Genomic DNA, 23,187 nt, shown 5'->3' on the forward strand with positions numbered 1-23,187 from the left:
CAGCCATGTGAGATGCTCCTCCCTCGCCATCATGTATGGTGCCCAGTCCTCCTCCATGGGGGAGGGGTTAAGAACCCCGAGGACTGGACACCACGTCTGAAGACACAGCCCCTGGTCTGCGCTATGCCCAGCTCCTGAGCAACCCCAGCACGCAGTGGCTCGTGAGCCCACCTGCCCCAGGACACAGCTCTGCCCATCATGGGGGTACCCATCAGGAAAAGGGCAGACACAGCCTGAAGCGGCTGACTTCTGGGTGAGCCATCCCAACTACCTCCAACGGTCAACTTTATTATAAAGGGCGGTATCAAAATAGAGGCTCTGTAAGAACCGGGCGTGCATGCAGGGCCACGTGGCAATCCCGGACGTGGCGACCTGGGAGGTTCTCCCCACACGCACGCTGAAGATGCTGCTCCCAGGTCTTGTTTCATGGAGGCCTCAGTCTGAATAATTTAAGGGCAGGTCTGGTGTCTTCTAACTTGGAATCACATTATAAATCTTCGTGGGGTGGGGGCTGCGTTGGCTTTTCTTCTGTTTCTGTCAGGAAATAAGCACATGTCGCTGAGTGAGATCTCAGCATTAGGGTCCCAAGGGTCAGACAGATGGCATGTGGGCTCTGATGTCCACTAAGCAGACTGCCCAGCCCCTCCAGAGGCAGCTCGGAGCCAGGCCACACTCAGCCCCAGTGCACACCCCCGACCAGGATGCTCCCCTCCGGGCAGGGTGTTCCCCGAGACAGATGGGGCTGAGGACCCAAATAGCCTGGGGAATCAGTTTGCAGCATTGCCTGTTTCCGGAGTGCAAGGACTCTGGGGTCAGCACGGGCTGCAGGGACAACACCCCAACAGCGTCAGGGTGACAGCAGAGGGCAGAGGACCACAGTGCACAAAGGCTCACCATGAGCTCGCCTGCCACCTCTGTGAGCTCCTGCGTGGTCCAGTCTCACAGAGTGCACACTTTGGCACGGTGTGGAACTGCAGGCACTTGACTCTGAATGCTTCTGGGTAGCATGTAAGGAGTCTTGTGCAGGATGTCCTGGGCAGCAGTTTTCCCCCAGCACCCTGAACGCGCTTTCCTGGTACTATTCTCAGGTCTGGATGCGTGCAGAAGCTGTCATGAGTCCGCCAGCATCCCCTAGTGTGTCCTTGCTCTCTGCTAATGGTTATGTTCTTCTTTTTGCCTTTGGTAGTTCAGCTTACCACAACGCATCTAGACGTGGACTGATTTGTTTTCACGTATCCTGCTGGGGATTCCTGAGCTTCTGGACTCCGAACTCATGTCTCATTCATCCCGGAAAATTCTGAGCATTGTCATCTCTTTGAAGGCCGCCTTCTCTGCACTCTCCACTCACTTTGAGAACTTCCGTGAGAATCGCTGGGACCTTCTCACCCAATCCTCCACCTCTCTGCATGCCTCTGTCTTTCTCTGGAGCATTCTGGCAATTTCCCCAAATGTTTTCCAGTTCATTAATTCCAACTCCATTTGTATCTAATCTATTGTTAACCCATCCACTGAGCTTTAAATTTCAATAACTTTTTATTTCCGTAACTTCTATTTGATTTTATCTTTAGAAAAATCTTTCTGATCATCTGTTGACAGCTTCTGCCCTACTCTCATCTTCGACGCCTTCCTTTGAATGTTTAATCACTTTGAACACAGTACTGCTGGGGTTCTGCGTAGCTGGCCACGCGGTGGACTCTTGGATGATGTCACGTCTGTGCGGAGCTTTACAGATTCATCACCCAGGAGCCCCCGACCACCCTGTCCCAGGGCTGCTTTCTGTGTCATCCTCCGAGCCTGGGGGTTCCCAGGCCATGTGGGTGTCCAGGCAAACCCAGCCTGGGGCAGGTGGGCTGTGGCTAGGAGCCCTCCCCCTGCCTCCCCACTCCCCATTCTCTGTCCCCCTGCTTCCCCCACTCACCACCCCCCGCAGCCGGCACACAGGCCTCGTCTGTCTCTTCGTAGCCTTCGGGGCACACGCAGACGAAGCTCCCTGGAGTGTTGTAGCAGTTCTCGTTGTCCCGTGCACACGGCTTTTCTGTTTGTGAGCACTCGTCCACATCTACAACACAAACGCCCAGGCCGACAGACTATTGCACTGAACAAGTACCCACGCATAAACAACATACTTGCATAAAGAAAACACATAAGTTGAGTCAGAGCGGGAGCGGAGGTCAGGAGACAGAGGACCTCACACAAGTTGACCATGAAAGTGGGAAGCCCCAAGAGCTCGAGAGGACATCCTGGGCTGGTGACACCTCTGGGACACCATGATCCCAGAGGGCTTAGCCTCCAACTGCGTGGATGAGAATAACCGGTGGTAATGCATGGCCCTGACACCTGGGCCGGGCTGGGCCTCCCCACCCACGTGCCCTGTACCTGCGAGCAACAAAAAAACCCTGGTCTGGGGACAGTCTGAGCCCAGTTTCTCATCACCCACCCAAGGTTCTCATTCCTGGCACATCAGAGGGCTTCCGAGGTGGGTGATCATGTCACAGTCCCGATGGCCCTAATGAGGCTCCCTGGAGAGCCATCACTCCAGCACAGGAAAGCCACCCACCTGAGCACTGGCCATTCTCCTCCTTGGTGTAGCCAGGGACACACGCAGTGCATTTCCCGGGGCCCTTCCCCGTGCAGCCCACACACGTAGAGTCACATTCTAGAAACAGGAAAATGCAAAGACAATAACATCAGACTGAGCTCCAGGTCAGAGCCTGATCCACAGCGGGGATGTCAGACCGAGCTCCGGGTCAGAGGCAGGCCCAAGGCAGGGACATTAGACCAAGCTCCGGGTCAGAGCCCAACCCATGGCAGGGATGTCAGATTGAGCTCCGGGTCAGAGGCAAGGGTGGCACAGAGGGTGTTCTCAGCCCCTTTAATAGCTGTCTCCTGCAGAAGTACAGATTTACTTCAACAGTGGAGTTCCTAAAGAGCTGCTGGTAAAGAGGAAGAAGCAATGTTCACAAACACCCTCCTCAAAATCCTCCGGTTAGAGTGTAAACAGGCACGTTGGACCTTCTCAAAAGAAGACACTTCAGAGTTTCGGGGTGTTGGCTTACTCCCTAAAAAAACCTAAACCAGCTGCCATCCGGTTGGCTCTGACTCACGGCGTCTCCACGTATGTCAGAGTAGCACTGTGCTCCACAGGGTTTTCGATGGCTGATATTTTGGAAGGCCTTTCCTCTGAGGCACCTCTGGGTAGACCACTCAGTTAGCAGCTGAGGGCCTTAATAAGTATAGCTGAATGGAGAGATGCCACAAGGCTTCCAGTGTGATGTCTCGTCGTCAGTGACGTCACCTCACCGCAAACTTTAAAAAGATGAAAACCACCTGATGCTGTCACTGAGCAGAGCGTCAGGGGTCAGGAGGCCCTAAACGACATGGCGCTTGAACCAGGAGCCCCATCTGGGGACACTAACCCAGAGAGAAAGATGAAGAACACGGGAAGCTTTAGCTACAAAGATACTCAAATCATGTAACTGCGAAAAAGAAAACGATAAGTGTCCAACAATAGGGAGTGCTCAAGAAAACTAGGAAGCAATGATGTGTTTTGTAAGGCATGAAACACGATATTGGGAAACGTGAAGACAGTCGCTCAGAGGTGTCGGCGACCAAAAGCAGGTCACAGAGCACCACGCACAGTGCCTGTGGGTGCTGACTTCTCCGCGGAGCCACAGCTCTCCGCGGGGAAATAAAGGCTCAGCGCTGACTATCTGTGTGGAGCTATAACTCTTGGTCGGGGGATGGAGGAACTATTTTTATTTCCTGCTTTTCAACTTACTTGAATTTCCTGAGTTTTCGGAAGTGAGTATCTATTACTTGTGTTGCTGCCTTAAATTTTTTAAGTAGGTGACATGTATAAAAGTCATGCCAGCGGGCTGCGAGTACATTTTAAAACACAAGAAATACATCAAGCAGGGCCCTGGGAGCAGGGCTTAGAACCAATCTGAAGCCGTTCAGTCACAACCAACAAAGCAAAAGGAGAAGAGACCCAAATTTTTACAACTTGGGTGATCCAACCTGTAACCAAAACAAGAAAAATTACGGGTCCAAGCCCTGAAATGGGAGACTTGGAAGAGGTGTGGCGAGCCCTCTCAGGCGCCTGATGCTGAGATGGATCACTGGCAGGACTGTGGAGAGCAATCCACATTCAAAGCTGCACAGAAGGCCGCCATCTCTGAGCTGGGCACCACTGTTCCCGATTCTGCAGAATCCGAAGGCAGAAGATTTGGTTGCTAGGCAATGCGTATGCTGCCACTGTTTTCTAAGACAGAGACTGAGTTTCTAGCAGGGCTTCGGCTTGTCATTTTTCCTGTTCCTCTGACCATTCTGGTTCACTCAAATTCTAAAAATTTGGGTCTGTTCTGGTATCACTTCCTCAGCCATAACTGAACCGGGAAGAACCGGTATGAAGCCCTGCCTAGGAGTGAGCGCTGCCCTCCCTGAGGACTCCGCCGGGACCCCGCCCCTCTGGATGGGACCCCACCATCCAGGACCCCACCCCTCCGGACAAGGGACCCACCTTCACATGTGTAGGAACCAGGGACGTTCTCGCAGTACTGGCCCTCACTGCACGGGGGCGTCTCCTCTGCACACTCATTCACATCTGGAAGAGACACGGCACGAGTGAGTGCCCACAGCCCACCCACCTGTGGACCCCAGGGCACCTCGCAAAGGGCCGCCTGCAAAAGGACGCAGTCACAGCTCTTATACTTTCTATGAAAACGGCTGGTGGCAGGCTTCAACTGTTACTAAAAAATCACACAGCTTTTCTGCCAATTACACACTGGACTTCCTCTTTTAACGTCCCAATGGGTTTGGGTGTTACAAACTCAGGTTTCTGAGCCAAAAACACACCCAATCACATAACCTAACACAAAAGGTGCCTTCCTCCTTCAAGAACATTGAAGCCTTAGTCTGAAACTCACCAACATTCCCTTCCTTCAAATTCCCACCAAAGTACCAAGTTCTCTCACCAGCTGAGGTAATAGAAACTGGATAACGAACCCCTGCACTTTGGTGGGGCATCCACTACCATTTAGGGTGAAAACTTCTGAGAAAACGGAACAAGTCAGAGCTGGGCAGAGCTCTGCTGTCTTGAGAGCCAGCAGGACACACGACGGAGCCGCCAGCTCATGTCTTCTGCCTGAGACTGAGCCCCAGCTCTCCCCCACCTTTCCGACCACATAGTCTCCTGGGATTTCCTGGCCTTACCCACCCGGGAGCTCTGACCACAGACCAAGCTCCGTTGCCCCTCACCCGCCCAGCCACATACACCAGTCCTGCCCCCCACCCCAGAGCGTGTCCACCCCCAGGGAGCCCTGCCGCCCTGCAGACACGGCTAGGGAGGAGGGTGGGGGCCCCCAGCCACTTCAGTTGAGAGAAGAGTCTTTATCTCCGAAAGCTCTGCAAACCACCAGTTAACTCCAAACTCAAAGTCAGGTTTTTCAGAACCAAGAGCCAGGATGGTCCCCAAGAGGCAGAGAAGGGGGGTCACTGGCTCCCAAGTAGCTTGAACCTCTGGCTCCTGAAGCACCACATGGTGTGGGTAACGGGGTGCAGGGTGGGGGTGCAGGATGAGGGTGCAGGTGTGGGTTACAGGGTACATGGTGAGGGTGCAGGGTGAGGGTGCAGGATGGGGGTTACAGGGTGCAGGATGAGCAAGTGCAGGTGTGGCTAATGGGGTGCAGGGTGGGGGTGCAGGTGTGGGTTACAGGGTGCAGGGTGAGCGGGTGCAGGGTGGGGGTGCAGGGTGAGGGTGCAGGTGTGGGTTACAGGGTGCAGGGTGGGGGTGCAGGTATGGGTTACCGGGTGCAGGGTGGGGGTGCAGGTGTGGGTTACAGGGTGCAGGATGGGGGTGCAGGTGTGGGTTACAGGGTGCAGGGTGGGTGTGCAGGTGTGGGTTACAGGGTGCAGGGTGGGGGTGCAGGTGTGGGTTACAGGGTGCAGGGTGGGGGTGCAGGTGTGGGTTACAGGGTGCAGGGTGGGGTGCAGCTGTGGGTTACAGGGTGCAGGGTGAGTGGGTGCAGGGTGGGGTTGCAGGTGTGGGTTACAGGGTACAGGGTGGGGGTGCAGATGCGGGGTGCAGGGTGCAGGGTGAGCAGGTGCAGGGTGGGGGTGCAGGTGTGGGTTACAGGGTGCAGGGTGGGCGGGTGCAGGGTGGGGGTGCAGGTGTGGGTTACAGGGTGCAGGATGGGGGTGCAGGTGTGGGTTACAGGGTGCAGGGTGGGGGTGCAGGTGTGGGTTACAGGGTACAGGGTGGGCGGGTGCAGGGTGAGGGCGCAGATGTGGGTTACAGGGTGCAGGGTGGGGGTTCAGGGTGAGGGCGCAGGTGTGGGTTATAGGGTGCAGGGTGGGGGTGCAGGTGTGGGTTACAGGGTGCAGGGTGGGCGGGTGCAGGGTGGGGGTGCAGGTGTGGGTTACTGGGTACAGGGTGAGCGGTTGCAGGGTGGGGGTGCAAGTGTGGGTTACAGGGTGTAGGGTGGGAGGGTGCAGGGTGAGGGCACAGGTGTGGGTTACAGGGTGCAGGGTGGGGGTTCAGGGTGAGGGTACAGGTGTGGGTTATAGGGTGCAGGGTGGGGGTGCAGGTGTGGGTTACAGGGTGCAGGGTGGGGGTTCAGGGTGAGGGTGCAGGTGTGGGTTATAGGGTGCAGGGTGGGGGTGCAGGTATGGGTTACAGGGTGCAGGGTGGGGGTTCAGGGTGAGGGTGCAGGTGTGGGTTATAGGGTGCAGGGTGGGGGTGCAGGTGTGGGTTACAGGGTACAGGGTGGGGGTTCAGGGTGAGGGTGCAGATGTGGGTTATAGGATGCAGGGTGGGGGTGCAGGTGTGGATTACAGGGTGCAGGGTGGGCAGGTGCAGGGTGAGGGTGCAGGTGTGGGTTACAGGGTGCAGGGTGGGGTGCAGGTGTGGGTTACAGGGTGCAGGGTGGGGGTGCAGGTGTGGATTACAGGGTGCAGGGTGGGCGGGTGCAGGGTGAGGGTGCAGGTGTGGGTTACAGGGTGCAGGGTGGGGTGCAGGTGTGGGTTACAGGGTGCAGGGTGGGGGTGCAGGTGTGGGTTACAGGGTGCAGGGTGGGGGTGCAGGTGTGGGTTACAGGGTGCAGGGTGGGGGTGCAGGTGTGGGTTATAGGGTGCAGGGTGGGGGTGCAGGTGTGGGTTATAGGGTGCAGGGTGGGGGTGCAGGTATGGGTAACAGGGTGCAGGTGTGGGTTACAGGGTGCAGGGTGAAGGTGTGCAGGATGGGGGTGCAGGTGTGGGTTACAGGGTACAGGGTGAGGGAGTGCAGGATGGGGGTCAGGGTGAGGAGGTGCAGATATGGTTACAGAACGGTGGTACAGGATGGGGGTACAGGTGAATGGCGGAGGGTGCAGGGTAGGGAGGTGCAGAGTGGAGTAGGGGTGCAGACCGTGGGGTGGGCAGATGCAGATGCAAGGTGGGGGTAAGTGGGCTGAGTGATGTGGGGTGCAGGGAAGAGGGTTACAGCCCCACACTCCAAGTTCTCGGACATTTAGTGCCAGCCTGTAGAGGGGCAGCTTCGAGGACACAAGGACAAGGGACGACGGCCACCATGTGGCATCACGCATCAGGGGCCCCATCTGGTGCTCTGGCACAGCCTTGAGAGGCCCCACAGCCCCCAGAGGACAACACAGTCACCACTGTCACTGTTCCCACTTTAGATGTGAAACAGGGTGTGGACACCCTAAGGCGAGCAGACGCTGTGGTGTGAAGCCGAAACCCAGCCCTGCCAAGAGTCCTGGGCCGCGGGCACAGCTGGGCTGTGAACCCCAGGTCAGGTCAAAAAAGAAGGGGCAGAAGAGCCACGATGGCCACCACAGAGGGGGTAGAATGGTGAGACCACCACGTGAGAAGCCAAGCTGGGGTTGTGGGGGGTCTTCCTTCAGGGCGGCCTCCCCCTCCAACCCGGGGCGAGCTGGTCCCCCAGCATGTATGTCCATCGTGGCTGCCCAATTTGCCCATGTCCTCCCACAAACTGGCTCGTGGCCAGGGGAAGGGGCAGTGTACCTCAGTTTCCCCATCTGTGACTGTACACCAGCAGATGATTCTTCCCACCTGCCAGAGCCCAGGAGTTGCCTCCTGACCTGCTGTTTCCCACCTCTGCCCAAACTGGACCCCGCAGTACGCACAAGTTGCTCAAATGCTGCTGACCCCGTCGAGGTCCCAAGGCCCACACTCCAGCCAGACACCGTGTGTGCAGCCCACCTGCGTGTCTCATTGAGCTGGGCGCAGGAGCACAATCAGGCAGATAGCCTGAGCTCTCCTTATAGAGCCCCGGCCAGAATGTGAGTCCCACAGGCACACTGCCACCTCCCCTATGCACTCCCACTGCCCAGCATGTAGAACAGCAAACAGGGTCACCTTGGGCCAGGCCGCAGCCTGGGCGGGTGGAGGCAGGGAGTGTGCATGCTAGACAGCGGGGCTCAAGGTGGCAGAGCTGGGGGCAGGGGTGCAGAGTGGACCCTCAGGGTGGGGACTGCCGAGGTGGGAGCCCGCTCTGGGGGGAGGGGGGCCACGGGGGGTCTCACCGATGCAATCATCCTGCTGGCGGGCCCAGCCGACATCGCACTCAGCGCAGTCCCTACTGGTGGGGCCGGTGCAGGTCTTGCAGGCCTCGTTACAGACTGAAACAAAGGCAGCAGCGGGTGAGGGCAGCCCTCCATCGGGACAAACCCCATCCTCGGTCACTAGCACAGACGCTGGATGCGTTTAGAAGGTGGGAAGGTAGGTTCAGTGAGTAAAAACAAAAAAAAAAAACAAGTTGGCAGAAAAACCTAGAAACGCAAGCTTAGGCCAACAAGAGGGGAGCCACGTGACCCACATGGCCACATACTGGGGACAAACAGTACAGAGGCTTCCCTCCCGGCCTCCCCTCCTGAGCGCCCACTGGGCCATACCTGTGCAGACGCTGTGTGTGTCGTTCCGCAGCGCGCTAAAGTAGCCGTCCACGCAGTCCATGCACAGCGCCCCACGGTAGCCCATGTGGCACTGGCAGGACCCATCCCCCTGCCGGCTGCCATCCCCGCTGCAGAGGCCATTCCCGCTGCAGGGCCTCTGGGTGCCACCTGGGCATGCTGCGGAGAAAGACACTGGCTTCCTCACCCACCATGCTCACCCCTTGCCGCCACTGACCCCTCACTAACGCAGCCCCAGGTCCCCAAAACAGGCACTGTTCCTGACTGAGCACACAGGCCTGCAGGGTTGACAAGGAGGCTGGGAGAGGCCTGACTCCTGGGGTCTGCAGGCCTGACACTCCAACACCTGCATGGGGTCACAAACATGTGCCCCCCAATTCATGATGGTGTGACCCTGGGCAGCTCCAGACTTCTGGAAGCTTCCGTTTCCTCCCTGGAACAGGGGTTTTGAGAACACTTTTGTGTCAGGTATGCGAGAAGGAACATGTGCCGCTGCATCTAACCCACTGGGTGGAGAGTGGGGGGCAGCAGGAGGTGGCCACAGGGGCCGGAGGGCATCTGAGCTCAAAAATGAAATGACACTTAGTCCAGATTGATCAGTATGGCTGACTCCCACAATAACCAGGAGTAAACCAGGGCTAGTGTCCGTGCACGCTTCTTCACAGCTCACACTTCGGAGCCTGCTGCAGGCTAGACGCAATGTGCACTGACTGACAGCCGCTCAGCCACTCCACACGGTCACGGCTGCTCGTGGTGAGGCTAGGTGTGGACAGCCAGGGTTCAGGCGCCTTTGTCTCATGGGGCAGCCCCCAGCCTGTCTCGCAGGCCGGGCCCACAGGACCACTGAGGGTCTGTGACCCTGAACTAAAAGCACAACTGGTTTGGACTCTCAGCTTGACAACCCACTGGAAAATTTCCCCAAAGAATAAAACCAGAGATGACAATGCCACTCTTGGTCTCTTGGTGCCCTGTGTCCTCTGAGTCCGTGGCCCCCACCCCATCAGAGGGAGAAGGGGTCTCAGCCCTCCCCATGCCTTCCCCCTGCTGCCAGCCTCTAGGGGGTTACAGCAAACCAGTGCACGTCTCTGTTGTTTGTTGACAGAACAGAGGAACCAAGTGCCTTAACCCACTGCAAGTGGGATACCCGTTCCTCCACGCCAGGTCCCTCCCTGGGCCCTTATCCACCCAACTCTCAGCCAAGAAACCTGCCAGAGATACCTGGTGGCTGAGTGGCCCTGAGATTCCCCGAGAAGAAGCGTACCCAGACAGTCAGGCCCGAATGTCCCAGGAGAACAGCAGACCTTCAGTGTCTCCACACAAAACCACTCAAACAGGTCCGGAGACTGCTTCTTCCTACAGAACCGAAAAGAGCCCATCGAGTCTTGCTCACGTGGTAGACGTTTTAACAATGGCCACGCGGTTTAATCCAATGCACTCTTGGGCAGTATAAAGCCTGCAAAACGGCACTCTCCTAGAAAGTGGCTGGTTTGGTAAAGCCAATAAAGCACTTCTTAATGGTGAAAACCCTGGATCCCCCTGCCCGTGTCATCAGGGCACAACCTGGGTGGCCATTTTGGTAAAATTACTACCGGCCAGAAGTCTTCAAATGGGCCAGGTCCTGAGGAACAAAGGAAGCCGGAAACACTGCCCTGACTCAAGAAGACTAAGTAGACAGACAGCTCCCCGGACACTAGAATGAGGGTTCCTCAGGGCAGCTGGCGAACTGTGCAAAGGTCTGCAGGGTATCAGTTAACCAAGTGTTAGCCCGCTTTCTCGTCTCGATAACTGTACCGTGGTGATGCAGAGGCTGGCACACGGGCGTGGGAGCTGTGTACTGACTGATGTTTGTCTAACTCTAGCACGCTCCAAGAAAAGGAGCAGCACCCATGACAGCTCCAGGGTCCTTGGTCAGGGTCCCACCCGCGGGCACTCACAGCCGCAGCCACCAGGCCTCCAGGTGCTCCTCCTGCTCCTCCACCATACGGTTGCACTCGAAGTCGCTGCTTTCACACAGGCCCTCAAGGATCTCCACCAGGCGGATCTCGCTGAAACACAGGGCCCTCGGGGTGAGCTTCTCACAGGGTCACAGATATGTCCTGAGACCCCTGAGTGAGCAGGGAGCTGGGACCACCGCAGCCAGTGCCATGTTAAGACCGGGAAGGCCTCCCACCCTGATGGAGGGGGAGCCCCAGGTGACAGGGAGCCAGCTGTGCAAGGGCACCAGGGGCCAAGCCAGCAAGAGGGTGGCCCTTGGGCTGATGGGGGCCCACCAGGAGAGGTGCAGAAAGGTGCAAGGATGCGGCTCCAGGCAGAGGAGGCCGAGGAGGGTGGCCTGCCACTGGGGAAAGAGCTGCTTCCAGTGAGGTTTCACGAGGTCATCTGTAAGGCCCACCCTAGCTGTGTGGGGTGCCCTGTAGTGGGGGGGCCGTGTGGTGGGGGCCCTGTGGTGGGGCATGCTAGGGCAGTCAGCAGCAGCAGGGACCCCATCCTGGTCTGAGGAGCACTCACGGGAACTTGTCAGGCGTCAAAGGCAGGACACTGGGCTCCAAGCACAGACTCTGGGGCAACAGGGCCACAGGAGCCAGGTAGAAGATGTGCCCACCTGAACTCATACTTGGACAGCGACTTTTCTTCCCAGGCCGTGTTCCCGCCGCCAAAGTTCTTCTTCTCAGTATCCACCATCCCCTGCAGGATAAGGGCAGCTGAGACTCGGAGCTGCTCGCTCAGGAACCCCGGCACCCCAGGACCCCCAGGCGTCGGATCCCTCAAGGAGGGTGGCACCGACCGTGTCCCCCGGCCCCCGGCCGTCCGCGGGACCTCCACCGCCAGGGTGACCCCGGCCCCGGGGCGCCATCACGGTGACTCCGGTCCCCCCGAACTCGCCGGGTCCCGCCGCGGGGTGACCCCTGCACACCTGCTTGAACTTCTCCACCAGCCCCCGGCACCGCGAGCAGGGCGTCGGCTTCCTGGCCGCGGCAGCAGCAGGCGCGGGCGGCAGCGGCAGCAGCAGCAGCAGCAGCCCCAGCCCGGCAGGGGACGGCGGGCGCATGGCTCAGCGGGGCGCGGAGACGCGCGGCTCGTCGAAACCACGGCCCGGCCCGGCCCGCCCACCGGCTCCGAGCCGCGCCGGCCGTTCCCGGGGCTACTTCACCGCACCGGCGAGGCCCCACCCAGCCGCCAGCGCGCGCGCCGCGATTGGCCGGCGGGTTCCGCCCCGTCCGCACGTGGCCCAATCCGGATTCGCCACGAGAAGAGGCCAATGGAAAGGCCCCGGGTCAGCGTCCGGCCGAAAGGGGGTGGGGCGGAGGGCGGAGAAACCCGAACCCGCCCCTCGTGCCCCGCCCCTGGGCGTGCGCCTCCCGGGGCGGCCATCTTTACTCCGGGCAGGCCACGCGCCCACCGCGACGGCGGCTGGGGCTTTAGGTGGCCACGTTGAGTTCGGGCAAGGGCTTCGCAACCGTCCTGTGTGCGCCGTCCCGCTTCCGGCCGAGGGCTGTCCCGGCGGGTGCTCTTCGAGGCACAGCGCCGGGGCACTGCGAGGGAGCCGAGAGGTGAGGTCAGCGCGCTTCCGGGCCGAGGCTGTCGGGCTCCCGGGGCGGTGGGCGCCGGGTCCGGGGCTCCCGGGGCGCAGAGACCCCCTCCCGGCGTCGCAGCGGCGCTCCCCGGGCCTCACCCCGCGTGCCCACGCCTGACGGCCGGCGCCCGGGCGGTCGTCTGGAGGCCGACGCCGGGGCTCTCACGGGGGGCCGCCCGTGGCCCGGGGGTGAGATACTCACCTGGGGCCCGGTACCTCACCTGGGGCCCGGCACCTCACCTGGAGACCTTGCCCGCCCAGTGTGTTCTTGGGCCCGGGAATCTGCATTTCTCCAGCCGCCCGAGGCGATTGGTACCTACCAAAGTTGGGGAGACCCCGGTTTAAGTTCAGAGAAGATAGGCAGCTTATCAAGATTCTAGACAATTGTTGTTGTTAGGTGCCGTCGAGTCGGTTCCGACTCATAGCGACCCTGTGCACAAGAGAACGAAACACTGCCCGGTCCTGCGCCATCCTTACAATCGTTGTTGTGCTTGAGCTCGTTGTTGCAGCCACTGTGTCAGTCCACCTTGTTGAGGGTCTTCCCCTTTTCTGCTGACCCTGTACTCTGCCAAGCATGACGTCCTTCTCCAGGGACTGATCTCTCCTGACAACATGCCCAAAGTATGTAAGATGCAGTCTCGCCATCCTTGCCTCTAAGGAGCATCCTGGCCGCACTTCTTCCAAGACAGATTTGTTCGTTCCTTTGGCAGTCCATATATTCTATATATTGTATATTCTTTGCCAACACCACAATTCAAAGGCATCAACTTTTTTCTGTTTTTCTTATTCATTGTCCAGCTTTCACATGTATATGATGCAATTGAAAACACCATGGCTTGGGTCAGGCGCACCTCAGTCCTCAGGGCGACATCTTTGACCTTCAACACTTTAAAGAGGTCCTTTGCGGCAGATTTGCCCAGTGCAATGCGTCTTTTGGTTTCTGGACTGTTGCTTCCATGGCTGTTGATTGTGGATCCAAGAAAAATGAAATCCTTGACAACTTCAATCTTTTCTCCATTTATCATGATGTTGCTCATTTGTCCAGTTGTGAGGATTTTTGTTTTCTTTATGGAGAGGTGCAATTCATACCGATTAGATGACTGAGAGGTAGGAAATGACTGCAAAAGAGAGAAGTGCAGAGTACAAAACCACACCTGGTCTTTGGCCAGCAGCTGGCCTAGTTAACACCAGGTAATTTGTGGATTGCCGGAAGACCAACAAATCTGTGTTGGAAGAAGCACAACCAGAATGCCTCTTAGAAGCAACGATGGCAAGACTTCGTCTCGCATACTTTAGACATGTTGTCAGGAGGGATCAGTCTCTGGATAAGAACATCATGCTTGGTAAAGTACAGGATCAGCAGAAAAGAAGAAGACCCTCAACAAGACGGATCAACACAGTGTCTACAACAGTGGGCTCAAGCATAACAACGATTGCGAGGATGGCACAGGACCAGGCTGTGTTTCTTTGTGTTGCGCATAGGGTTGCTATGAGTTGGAAACAACTTGGCAGCACCTAACAACAACAATTTGTGTTTCCATGGCCACCCCGTGTGTTCAGAGTAGAAGAGCTCCATGGGGTTTTCAAGGCTGTGCCCTTTCAGAAGCAGATCACAGGCCTGTTTTCTGAGGAGCCCATGGGTGGGTTTGAACCTTCAGCCTTTCTTCTAGTAGTCAAGCACTTAACCGTTTGCATCACCCAGGGCTTTGGAACCGGCTCCATGGCCACTAACAGCAACAGTTGGCTTTTCCAGCCAAGGGAGTAATGACTTCAGTGGAGCACTTGACCAGTTGCACGAAAAGCCTCAGGGTCCACATTGATGGGGTCTTTGTAGGTAACTTCCTGCTCTGGATGCCATCACCCTGTTACACGCTCTAGTTTCTGACATCTGATACATGGGCTTGTTGTGAACTGTGATGCCCCCGAGGCCAGTGCCCATTGCTTCTGATTAAACTGAGCAACTGCTGGGCAGGGGCCGGCCCAGTGTGGAGTGAATGTCCCTGTTACCCTGACCCTCGCTCTTGAGGTGGACTGTGGTTTTTGTATGTGCCTCTGTCCTATCTTGGAGTCCCTGGGTGGTGCAAACGGTTGACATGCTTGGCCACTAACTGAAGGTTGGTGGTTCCAGTTCACCCAGAGGCACCTCGGAAGAAAGGCCTGGGAACTGACGTCCCGAAAATCCTATGGAGCATAGTTCTACCCTTGACACACACATGGGGTTGCCATCAGTTGGAGTTGATGCCGCGGCAGATGGTGTTTGCCGTTTGGGATCCTGGCTGAGCAGGTGGTCCCAGCGCCTTTCAGCATAAGCTGCTTGTCACCACTTGTTTTCCGCCCACGGTCATCAGCGGAAGGCGCCCCCTTATCTGACGAGAGGGCGCTCTGGGCCTGCAGGCCCTCTGCCCGGGCGACCCCCACAGCAACTTAAGTCTTTGCACCTACTCTTGTGCAGCGAAGACTGCCCTTCGTTCAGGGTCTGCAGGACGGGCCTCCTCCTTGGTGGCTCTTGTGAGGAGCCTGTTTTGGGGTTTGCTCCAGTGGCTTCACCACGTTGGTGCGTTTTGTTTCTATAAACTTCCTTAAAATCGTATCCGTGATTGTGTTTTTTAGGAATCGAAGAGTAGCGCATGGGTGCTGCGTGACTTCTTTTGCTTTACTGGAAATTCAGACGACACATGTTTCGTGAAAACCCAGGCTGGGCGATGAGATTAGAATTTCTTCTTTAGACAGTGCGCTGAGCACCCATGAGGGCCAGGCTCTGCTGCAACAGCAGCGGGTCAGACGCACAGGCGCTGCCCGGGGTCTGATCCTGGGAGGTGGGCACCAAGCCCATCGTCACCCACCCGTCTGAGCACCGGTGGTGACCAGGCTGTGCCCTGAGTGCTGGGCTCGTGATAGTGCAAACAGAAAGACCTACCGTCAGGGAGCTGACATTTTAGAGGAGGGAGGCAGATAGGTGAACTCACAGATAAAGAGAGAAAACAGGCTCTGTGAGCGGAAGGGTAGGTGGTGCTCACAGGTGGGGCACGGCCTCTGCTGAGATGACCTTGAGAAGGCTCTGAAAGATAGAAGGGACTAGTTTGGGGAGTGGAGGGCAGGACGAGACCAAGCGAGGACTCCAGCTGCTGCTGTGAGAGAGATGCCGCCGCCCCTGCATTTGGGACAGGAGAGCCTCAAACCTGATCCTTCTAAAATCCTGTAACTGCAGGTTTCCGCAAGTGTCCCTTCTCATAACATCTCGCACTGGGTGTCCATGGAGGCCATGGGTTGGAGGCCATGGGTCAGTAGGAATGTCTTGGGAGGAGCCGCAGGGGTCTGTGGGGTCACCCCTCATCCACGGGGCAGTGTCGCTCCCACCCTGTTGTCAGATCTTCCCCTTTGTTGGATGTCAGGTTTTCGCATTTGGGAGGGAAAACATACTGTTCTAACGATAACCGCATATTATTTCGTTGGTGCTGAGACTGTTAAAGCTCTTTTTCCTTTCCTTCCCGCCCTGTCTCTCTGCGAGCACCATGTCCCACAAGCCCAGGTTTACCTGACTCTTCCCCAGATTTGGCCCCTTGAGGGCTGGCCCTGCGCCTGCACAAAGCTCTGCGGCTGCAGTCTTTCTTCCCGGAGAGCTGGTTAGACACAAAGACTTCTTGAGTGAACTTTTTTCTTTCAGTTTTCTACTTTGATACACTCTGAACTTGACAAAGAAGTTACGACAGACTTTTCCCTTTCAGCCTGATTTCCCAAACGTTGAGTCAACCGTGATTGCTGGAACTTGGGACTTTGGGTTCTCTCTCTCAAAACGTCTAAAGGGCTGCATGCTGATGGTTGGATCTCGCACCTTTGGCTCCTTAAGGTACATGAAGCCTAAAACCCGAAATGGCTGGGAGGAGGCCGCCGGGCCGGCCGGGCCTGCTGCTGGGGCTGCTAGTGGTGGTGGCGGCAGTCCACCTGGTCACCTGCCCCTACACCAAGGTGGAAGAGAGCTTCAGCCTGCAGGCCGTGCACGACCTGCTATACCACCGGCTGGACCTGGACAAGGTGAGTGAGTGCCCTACCACCCCCAGGTGGGTCCTGCCGGTGTGGGCCTGTTGCCTGCGGGCTTCCGCATCACACCTTCCTGACTCCACAGTACGACCATCATGAGTTCCCCGGCGTTGTCCCCAGGACGTTCCTCGGGCCCATTTTCATTGCCGCCTTCTCCAGCCCTGTGGTGTACTTGCTGTCACTGCTGGAAGTCTCCAAGTTTTACTCTCAGCTCATAGGTAAGTGGATCTTTGCATGCGGACCATTGGAGGCGCCCACTGCCTGGACTCGCGGCCGTCCCCGGCCCGTCTCATGGTAGCACAGGCTGCGGCTTGTGGATCACTCCGCCTCCCTGGCATGTGACCCTGAATGTTGCTGAGCCTCCTTGTGACTCGCTGTCCATGAGATGAGGGGGCGGAGCTTCCTCTGTGGGACTGTAACAGAGGACATGAGCGGGTGTGGGGGCGCCTCCCCTCCTCAAGCCAGTGCTGCTCCCCGTCCAAGGGCCTGTCAGTCAGGCACTCTTTGTTGTCATAAAAACGTGCGTCTGCCTTGAGTGGCCCTGAAGACAGAGCCACGCGCTGCCACCACCCAGGGCCCTCCACCTTCATGCATCTTTCTGAGTCTTTCCTCGAGCCCTTCAGGGTGCATTTTTATAGAGTGAGTTTAGAATATTCTGTCATACTGTTTTGCATCAGATACCCAGGTTATATTTAGATTTCCCCCATTGACTCAAAAGCATTCTTACAGCTGATTTGTCTGACTCATACGTGGAGCTTGAAAAATCAGCTCCTGGGGAGGAAGTGGTTCTTAGGACCTGTTGCCGTTGAGACTCCCACCCACAGAGACCTTATCAGTCTTACAGAACCGGGCAGAACTGCCCCAGAGGGCTCCCAGGAGCGGCTGGTGGATTCAAACTGCTCACCTTTTGGTTGGCAGCAGAGCTCTTAACTGCTGAGCCACCAGGGATCCTGGAAAGGGAGGTTGGGAAATGGAAACCACTGCCTGCTGAGTCAGATAGAGTGGGCGGGAGGCATGGGGGCCCCATCCAGAAAGGAAGGCCCATCGAGGTGCGGGAAGCCGAGGCATGGAGTGGAGGTGTGTGAGCAGCTGCACGGGAGCAAGGCGGGGTGGGTAGACGCCTGCTGCTTCTGGTCCCGTGGCCCCAGGCAGGCTTGTGCCACTCTGCCACCTGCTACAGGTGAGATGAGGACTTGGCGGCTCCAGACGGTGCCTGCAGTGTGCACAACGCAGGCTTTTCCTCAAATTCTGCTTGGGACCCCCGGCCAGGCAGGGGGTCTCTAGCTTTGGCTGGGCATCTGGCCTGTTGCCCTGACTGTTGCAGGGGGTGGGGTTGGTGGTGGGGCCTTGGGGCCAGGTGCAGGCAGTTTGTCCCCCAGTCCACTTGGTGGTCACAAGAGGACAGGGGTGTGACAGCCCCTGTGGTCACTGTGTGCTGTGGTCAGTAACATTCCTGCCCGAGCCCTGCGGTCCCCCACCCCTCAGTGTTACGTGTTGTGTTTGCCCAGTCAGAGGGACCCTCGGGCTCAGTGTCATCGCTGCTCTCTGGATGCTGCAGCAGGAAGTACGGAGGCACTTTGGGGCCACAGTGGCCGTGTTGTTCTGCTGGGTGACAGCCACACAGTTCCACCTGATGTTCTACTGCACGCGGACGCTGCCCAATGTGCTGGCCCTGCCCGTGGGTGCGTAGCGCCCCGAGGCAGGGCCTGGCCTCCCTGTGACACAGCCTTCTTGTGCTGGGATGGAACCCAGGGTTTGGCCCCAGCGCTAGACTGTGATGCCCTTTGAGCAGGGCCCTCGGGGGCACTGTGTGTGGGGTGGGGGGGGGGTGCTGGGGGGCTGGGCACCACGGGAGTGGGGAGGGGCGAGAGCAGAGTGTGACTGCTGACAGCACACGGGGACCCCCGGAAGCAGAAGGCTGGTGTGGGGGTGGGAGGGGGGGCCATGGGGAGGGGCCTGATCGGTTCTCACTGTGCCTGGGCAGTGGCCTGCAGTGTCCAGGTGAGAGGTGATGGGTGGGACGTGAGATGTGGGGCGGCAGGTTCCATGGTGACCCTGAGGCACCCTGACCTGAGCACCCTTCCCGCCCCCAGCCCTGGCGGCGCTCACAGCCTGGCTCCGGCAGCGCTGGGTCTGCTTCTTGTGGCTCTCTGCACTAGCGGCCGTCGTCTTCCGGGCCGAGCTGGGCCTCCTCCTGGGCCTCAAGCTGCTGCTGCTGCTCCTGGGCAGGAAGGTGGCCCTGAGGAGGGTGCTATGCCATGCTGTCCCTGCTGGCGCTGTCTGTCTGGGTGAGTCTGCTGGGCTGGGGCCATGTACTTTCCTTCTAGAAGGTGAGGAGGAGAGGGAGGTTTGTGTTTCACGAAGTGCTGTTACGTTAACTTTGGACACAGTGAGACGTAGCCCGGGTGCTCCGGTGGCCCTTCTCGTCCCGCCTGGGGAGCCACCTGAGCCCCGGCCCTCACGAAGAGGGCTACTGGGGCGGGGGGGCTGGCCCTCACGAGGGAGGTTATGGGGGTGCCAACCCCCATGGTTACTGGGGGAGGTGCCAGCCCGGCAGCTCTGTCCACGCACGCTGTGGTAATGTCTCTTTGTGCAGCTAAGTGGTTGTGGTGACAAGGGCAGCACCTCAGGGAGAGAAGCTTGGAGCTGACGCTGGTCGTGATGTGGCTGGTGACTCAGCTGTGGGGTCTGAGCTCCCTGGCAGCTGCCTTTCCTGCTGAGGGCAACCTTTCTGTTTTATTAGGACTGACAGTCGCTGTGGATTCGTATTTTTGGCGGTATCTCGTGTGGCCAGAAGGAAAAGTTCTTTGGTACAATACCGTCCTGAACAAGAGCTCCAATTGGGGAGTATCCTTCAACGTCTTTGTCCACGTGTCCATCTGTCTATGTGTCTACCATCCGTCTTGTCTTCTGGTCACTTTTTCATGCATCTGTGATGACAGGTGGTACAGAGTAGTCGGCCACACCCCTGGCGCACGGGGGCCAGGCAGCTTCTCCATTGCCCGTCCCCACTTGCAGCGTGACATCACCCCACACTCTAGAGCCCTGGCCCGTGTGGAGAGGGCTTTCCTGGGACCCCTGACTGTGACAGACCCTTACTCCAGGCCTGTGACCTGGCCTTTGCCGTGAATCAGGGGTCAGTGAGGAAGCCTGCTCTCATGCTGTGGTCTCCGTGCACATCAGGGGCGGCGTGAGGCTCCTGTGGTATGCAGGGACAGTGTCCCCACACCCAGGGCAGGCGGTCTCAGTGCGGTGTCCTCAGCTCCTCTCTGCCACCGTGGGCTGCCTGGGGCCCGGGGAGGTGCACAGGGCTGGAATCCGTGTGGGTGCACGCTCTTTAACGTCGGCAGACCGCCCCGTTCCTGTGGTACTTCTACTCGGCCTTGCCCCGCGCCTTGGGCAGCAGCGTGCTCTTCCTACCGCTGGGCACGGTGGACCGGCGGACCCGGATGCTCCTGCTGCCCACCCTGGGCTTCGTGCTGCTCTACTCATTCCTGCCCCACAAGGAGCTGCGCTTCATCATCTACACCCTCCCCGTGTTCAATGTCGTGGCCGCCCGCGGCTGTGCCTACCTGTGAGTGTGTCATGCTCGCCAGAGACACAGCTCAGACAGCAGGGGGCCCGGCTCAGACAGTGGGGGGCCCGGCTCAGACAGCGGGGGGCCCGGCTCAGACAGCGGGGGGCCCGGCTCAGACAGCGGAGGGCATGGCTCAGACAGCAGGGGCATGGCTTAGACAGTGGGGGGCCCCACTCAGACAGCGGGGGGCCCGGCTCAGACAGCGGGGGGCCCGGCTCAGACAGCGGGGACATGCTCAGACAACGGGGGGCAAGGCTCAGACAACAGGGGGCACAGCTCAGTTGGGGGGACATGCTTAGACAGCAAGGGGTACCGTTCAGATGGGGATGAGGCTCAGACAGTGGGGGGACATAGCTCAGACAGCAGGGGGCACGACTCAGGCTGGGAGTGTGGCTCAGCAGGGCACAGTTCAGACGGGGCAAGCTCAGTTGGCAACGAGGCTGAGACCTACGTGAGTGGGAGAAGGTTGCGTTGGCTCCCTGCTCAGCCCCAGGATGCCGGCGTGGACACCCTGCCTACACACCCTGCACCAGGGCATCAGCTGCCTCGAGTGGCTGTGTTGTTGGTCATTGCTTCCCTTTGCTTTCGGCCTCCTCCCTCTCGGCTGTCTGGGGGGCCTGGAGGGTGGTGGGGGCCTGGTTGTCCACCTGATCTCATAGGCCTGAGAGGGAGGAGGCCTGTTCATGAAACACTGAGCATTCGGCTGTGAGGTGGGATGGGGGCAGCCACGCAGCCTGTCATGGCCCCTTGGTACTGCCAGTCGGCATGGGAGCGGCAAATGGGCGGTGGCATCCCATCAGAACCAAAAATAACCCAGCCAGCCTGGGTCTGGCTACATGCGAGCTGATCTGCGTGATGACCAGGGGAACGTTGGAGAACTTCATTCGAAAATCCGAAATTTTAAATTGGGGTCCTGGGTGGTATCTCAGAGGGAAGACTCCAGGCCCTGTATACCCAGCTGGTGGTGGACTCATGCTTTTCTGAGACCTGGGGCAACAGCAGGTGCTCCTACGACATGGTTTCTGGACGCCCTGAGTGTGGATCTCACCACTGCGTGCTGTTCCCTAGGCTGAACAACTACAGGAAGTCCTGGCTGTACAAAGCAGGCTCGCTTCTGGTGATAGCACACCTCGTCGCCAATGCCGCCTATGTGGCTGCCTGCCTGTACGTGTCCCACTTCAACTACCCAGGCGGTGTCGCACTGCAGCGGCTCCACACTCTGGTGCCCCCCAACACAGGTAGGTGTACCCCACACAAGCAGGTGCCCCACACACAGAGGTAGGTGCTCCCCTCGGATAGGTAGGTACCTCCCACCTGATAGGTAGGTGCCCCCAACACAGGTAGGTGCCCACACACACAGGTAGGAACCCCCCACACGGGTGCCCCCCACAGGGTAGGAGCCCCCCCCACAAGATAGAAGTCCCCCACACAGGTAGGTATCCCCCCCACAGGGTAGGAGCCCTGCACACAGGCGTCCCCCACACAGGTAGGTATCCCCACACAGTTGGGTGCCTGCACCTGAGTTGCAGCTCAGTGGAAGTGCCGGTGCCGGGCCTGATGGCCACCTGCCTTCCCCAGGTGTCGCCGTGCACATCGACGTGGCTGCTGCACAGACAGGTGTTTCTCGCTTTTTGGAGATCAACCCCAGCTGGAGGTGAGTGTCTGGCGTGCCCAGGTTTCAGTGGGTTTTGTCACAACACGGCCGTGGCTGTATGGCTCCTGCAGGTCCTCTCGGGCACAAGTGCAGAGGGGCGGGGGCTGCACCTCGAGGTCAGTAGGGTGGGGCCGCCGCAGAACAGCCATGCTCCTGTCCACAGATACGACAAGCGGGAGGACCTGCAGCCTGGGGCGGCAGGCATGCTGGCCTACACACACCTGCTCCTGGAGGCGGCACCCGCATCCCTAGCCCTGTACCGGGACTCACACCGGGTGCTGGCCCATGTGATGGGCACAAGCGGTGTGCATCTGAACCTGACCCGGCTGCCTCCCTTCGACATTGACCTGCAGCCAAAACTGGTGCTCCTGGAGCGGGTGCAAGGGCCATCCTGGGGAGGGTCCCTGGGGGACCAGGGCCGTTCTGAGGGGCCGTCCTGAGGAGGGGCCTGGAGGGACCAGGGCTGTCCTGAGGAGGGCCCCCGGGAGGACCAGGGCTGTACCCAGCTCAGTCCTTCCCAGATACATGGGCTTGTCACTTCGGCACAATGAAGATGACGTGGAGAACGACATCAGAGACCACAGGCAGGCCCTTCACTAGCGGCAGTCCCCATGTCCACATGGGCCTGTCTCCCGACACCCATGCTGCTGCCAGTAGGCGACACTGTGACGCTGAGACCTTCTGTGGTGTTGGCAGGACCAGATGCTGGTCACAACCACATTGGTTCCCGGCTGAGAAGTGTGCAGACCTGACCCGCACCCACTTGGGCGCCTGGCAGGAGCATCTGGAAGATGGAGACGTGGGCTGGCAACACGTGCTGGGCCGCGGCTACCTGCCCCTTCCGTTGCTGCGGAGGGGGCCTCGCCTTCGCGTTGGCTTGCATTTAGCTTCAGATCAAATTTGGGGAGATAAACAAGTAAAACGTGAAATGAGAATTAAATTTTCTAAATGTTTTCTTGTGAGGTGTTTTACCCAGGTCTTATTTTTAAGTGATAATTCTGGCACTATCACACGTTACTGAACCAGTATTTACAACTTGTCTACAGTGTGTCTGACGCCACCAGTCACCAGGGACAGAACTGGAGGCCACTCTGCACACACACGCACACACATGCATGCACACCATCTCTTCTGAGACGTTTGGGACTAAGCTACTGACAGGTCCATGTGGCTCTGTGTGGGGAGACCCCTGTCCACAGACCCAGTGTTGTGCTGGGCTCAGGGAAGGCAACATTTGTGCACTGTTGTTACCAAATCGCCCGCCCTTCCTCTCTCTCTGGTGCTTGGTCCTCCTATGTCCTTCGTAGCCTTTTCTCTCCAGGGTCCAGGCAGTGGCGGTACGTCGTCACCATGTCTCCTTCAACGGCCTTGCGTTGTCCTGTGTGACATCAGCATTTTTGAGGAAAATAGTCTCTCT

General features: G+C 58.5%; 2 protein-coding genes across 4 annotated transcripts; one reads left to right on the forward strand and one right to left on the reverse strand.

The window, feature by feature from the left end:
- Positions 1 to 234: 234 nt before the first annotated feature.
- On the reverse strand, positions 235 to 11,991 carry CRELD2 (cysteine rich with EGF like domains 2). The gene is made up of 10 exons (XM_010602085.2): positions 11,842 to 11,991; positions 11,530 to 11,612; positions 10,862 to 10,972; positions 10,189 to 10,280; positions 8,910 to 9,086; positions 8,541 to 8,636; positions 4,520 to 4,603; positions 2,558 to 2,656; positions 1,919 to 2,059; positions 235 to 534 (listed from the first exon to the last, which is right to left on the reverse strand). The coding sequence occupies exons 1-10, from the start codon at positions 11,974 to 11,976 to the stop codon at positions 488 to 490; spliced, it is 1,065 nt and encodes a 354-aa protein (XP_010600387.2). The 5' UTR covers positions 11,977 to 11,991; the 3' UTR covers positions 235 to 487.
- A 328-nt stretch (positions 11,992 to 12,319) lies between these two features.
- ALG12 (ALG12 alpha-1,6-mannosyltransferase) lies at positions 12,320 to 22,725 on the forward strand. 3 transcript variants are annotated; one of them, XM_023542013.2, is made up of 10 exons: positions 12,320 to 12,483; positions 16,349 to 16,533; positions 16,625 to 16,757; positions 18,048 to 18,221; positions 18,633 to 18,827; positions 19,283 to 19,386; positions 19,890 to 20,113; positions 21,185 to 21,354; positions 21,695 to 21,770; positions 21,934 to 22,725. In XM_023542013.2, exons 2-10 carry the CDS (start codon positions 16,372 to 16,374, stop codon positions 22,208 to 22,210), a joined length of 1,515 nt encoding a protein of 504 aa, XP_023397781.1. In that variant the 5' UTR covers positions 12,320 to 12,483; positions 16,349 to 16,371; the 3' UTR covers positions 22,211 to 22,725. The 3 variants fall into 3 exon arrangements, with proteins under 3 accessions (XP_023397781.1, XP_003422895.1, XP_010600391.1); XM_003422847.4 differs by having other exon boundaries at positions 12,320 to 12,478; XM_010602089.3 differs by lacking the exon at positions 18,048 to 18,221 and having other exon boundaries at positions 12,320 to 12,478.
- Positions 22,726 to 23,187: the final 462 nt, after the last annotated feature.

Source organism: Loxodonta africana, chromosome 4 (assembly GCF_030014295.1).
Source record: "Loxodonta africana isolate mLoxAfr1 chromosome 4, mLoxAfr1.hap2, whole genome shotgun sequence".
Classification (NCBI taxonomy): domain Eukaryota; kingdom Metazoa; phylum Chordata; class Mammalia; order Proboscidea; family Elephantidae; genus Loxodonta; species Loxodonta africana.

Bases quoted from the DNA above. Each gene is read 5' to 3' on its own strand.
- CRELD2 (XM_010602085.2), bottom strand. From the start codon at position 11,976: ATGCGCCCGCCGTCCCCTGCCGGGCTGGGGCTGCTGCTGCTGCTGCTG. The intron at 10,281-10,861 runs GTGAGTGCCCGC...TCGGTTCTGTAG, and splicing joins GAGGCCTGGTGGCTGCGGCT to GAAGAAGCAGTCTCCGGACC. The intron at 8,637-8,909 runs GTATGGCCCAGT...CCTTTGTTTCAG, and splicing joins CACACACAGCGTCTGCACAG to TCTGTAACGAGGCCTGCAAG.
- ALG12 (XM_023542013.2), top strand. From the start codon at position 16,372: ATGGCTGGGAGGAGGCCGCCGGGCCGGCCGGGCCTGCTGCTGGGGCTG. The intron at 16,758-18,047 runs GTAAGTGGATCT...GTGTTTGCCCAG, and splicing joins GTTTTACTCTCAGCTCATAG to TCAGAGGGACCCTCGGGCTC. The intron at 19,387-19,889 runs GTATCCTTCAAC...TAACGTCGGCAG, and splicing joins ACAAGAGCTCCAATTGGGGA to ACCGCCCCGTTCCTGTGGTA.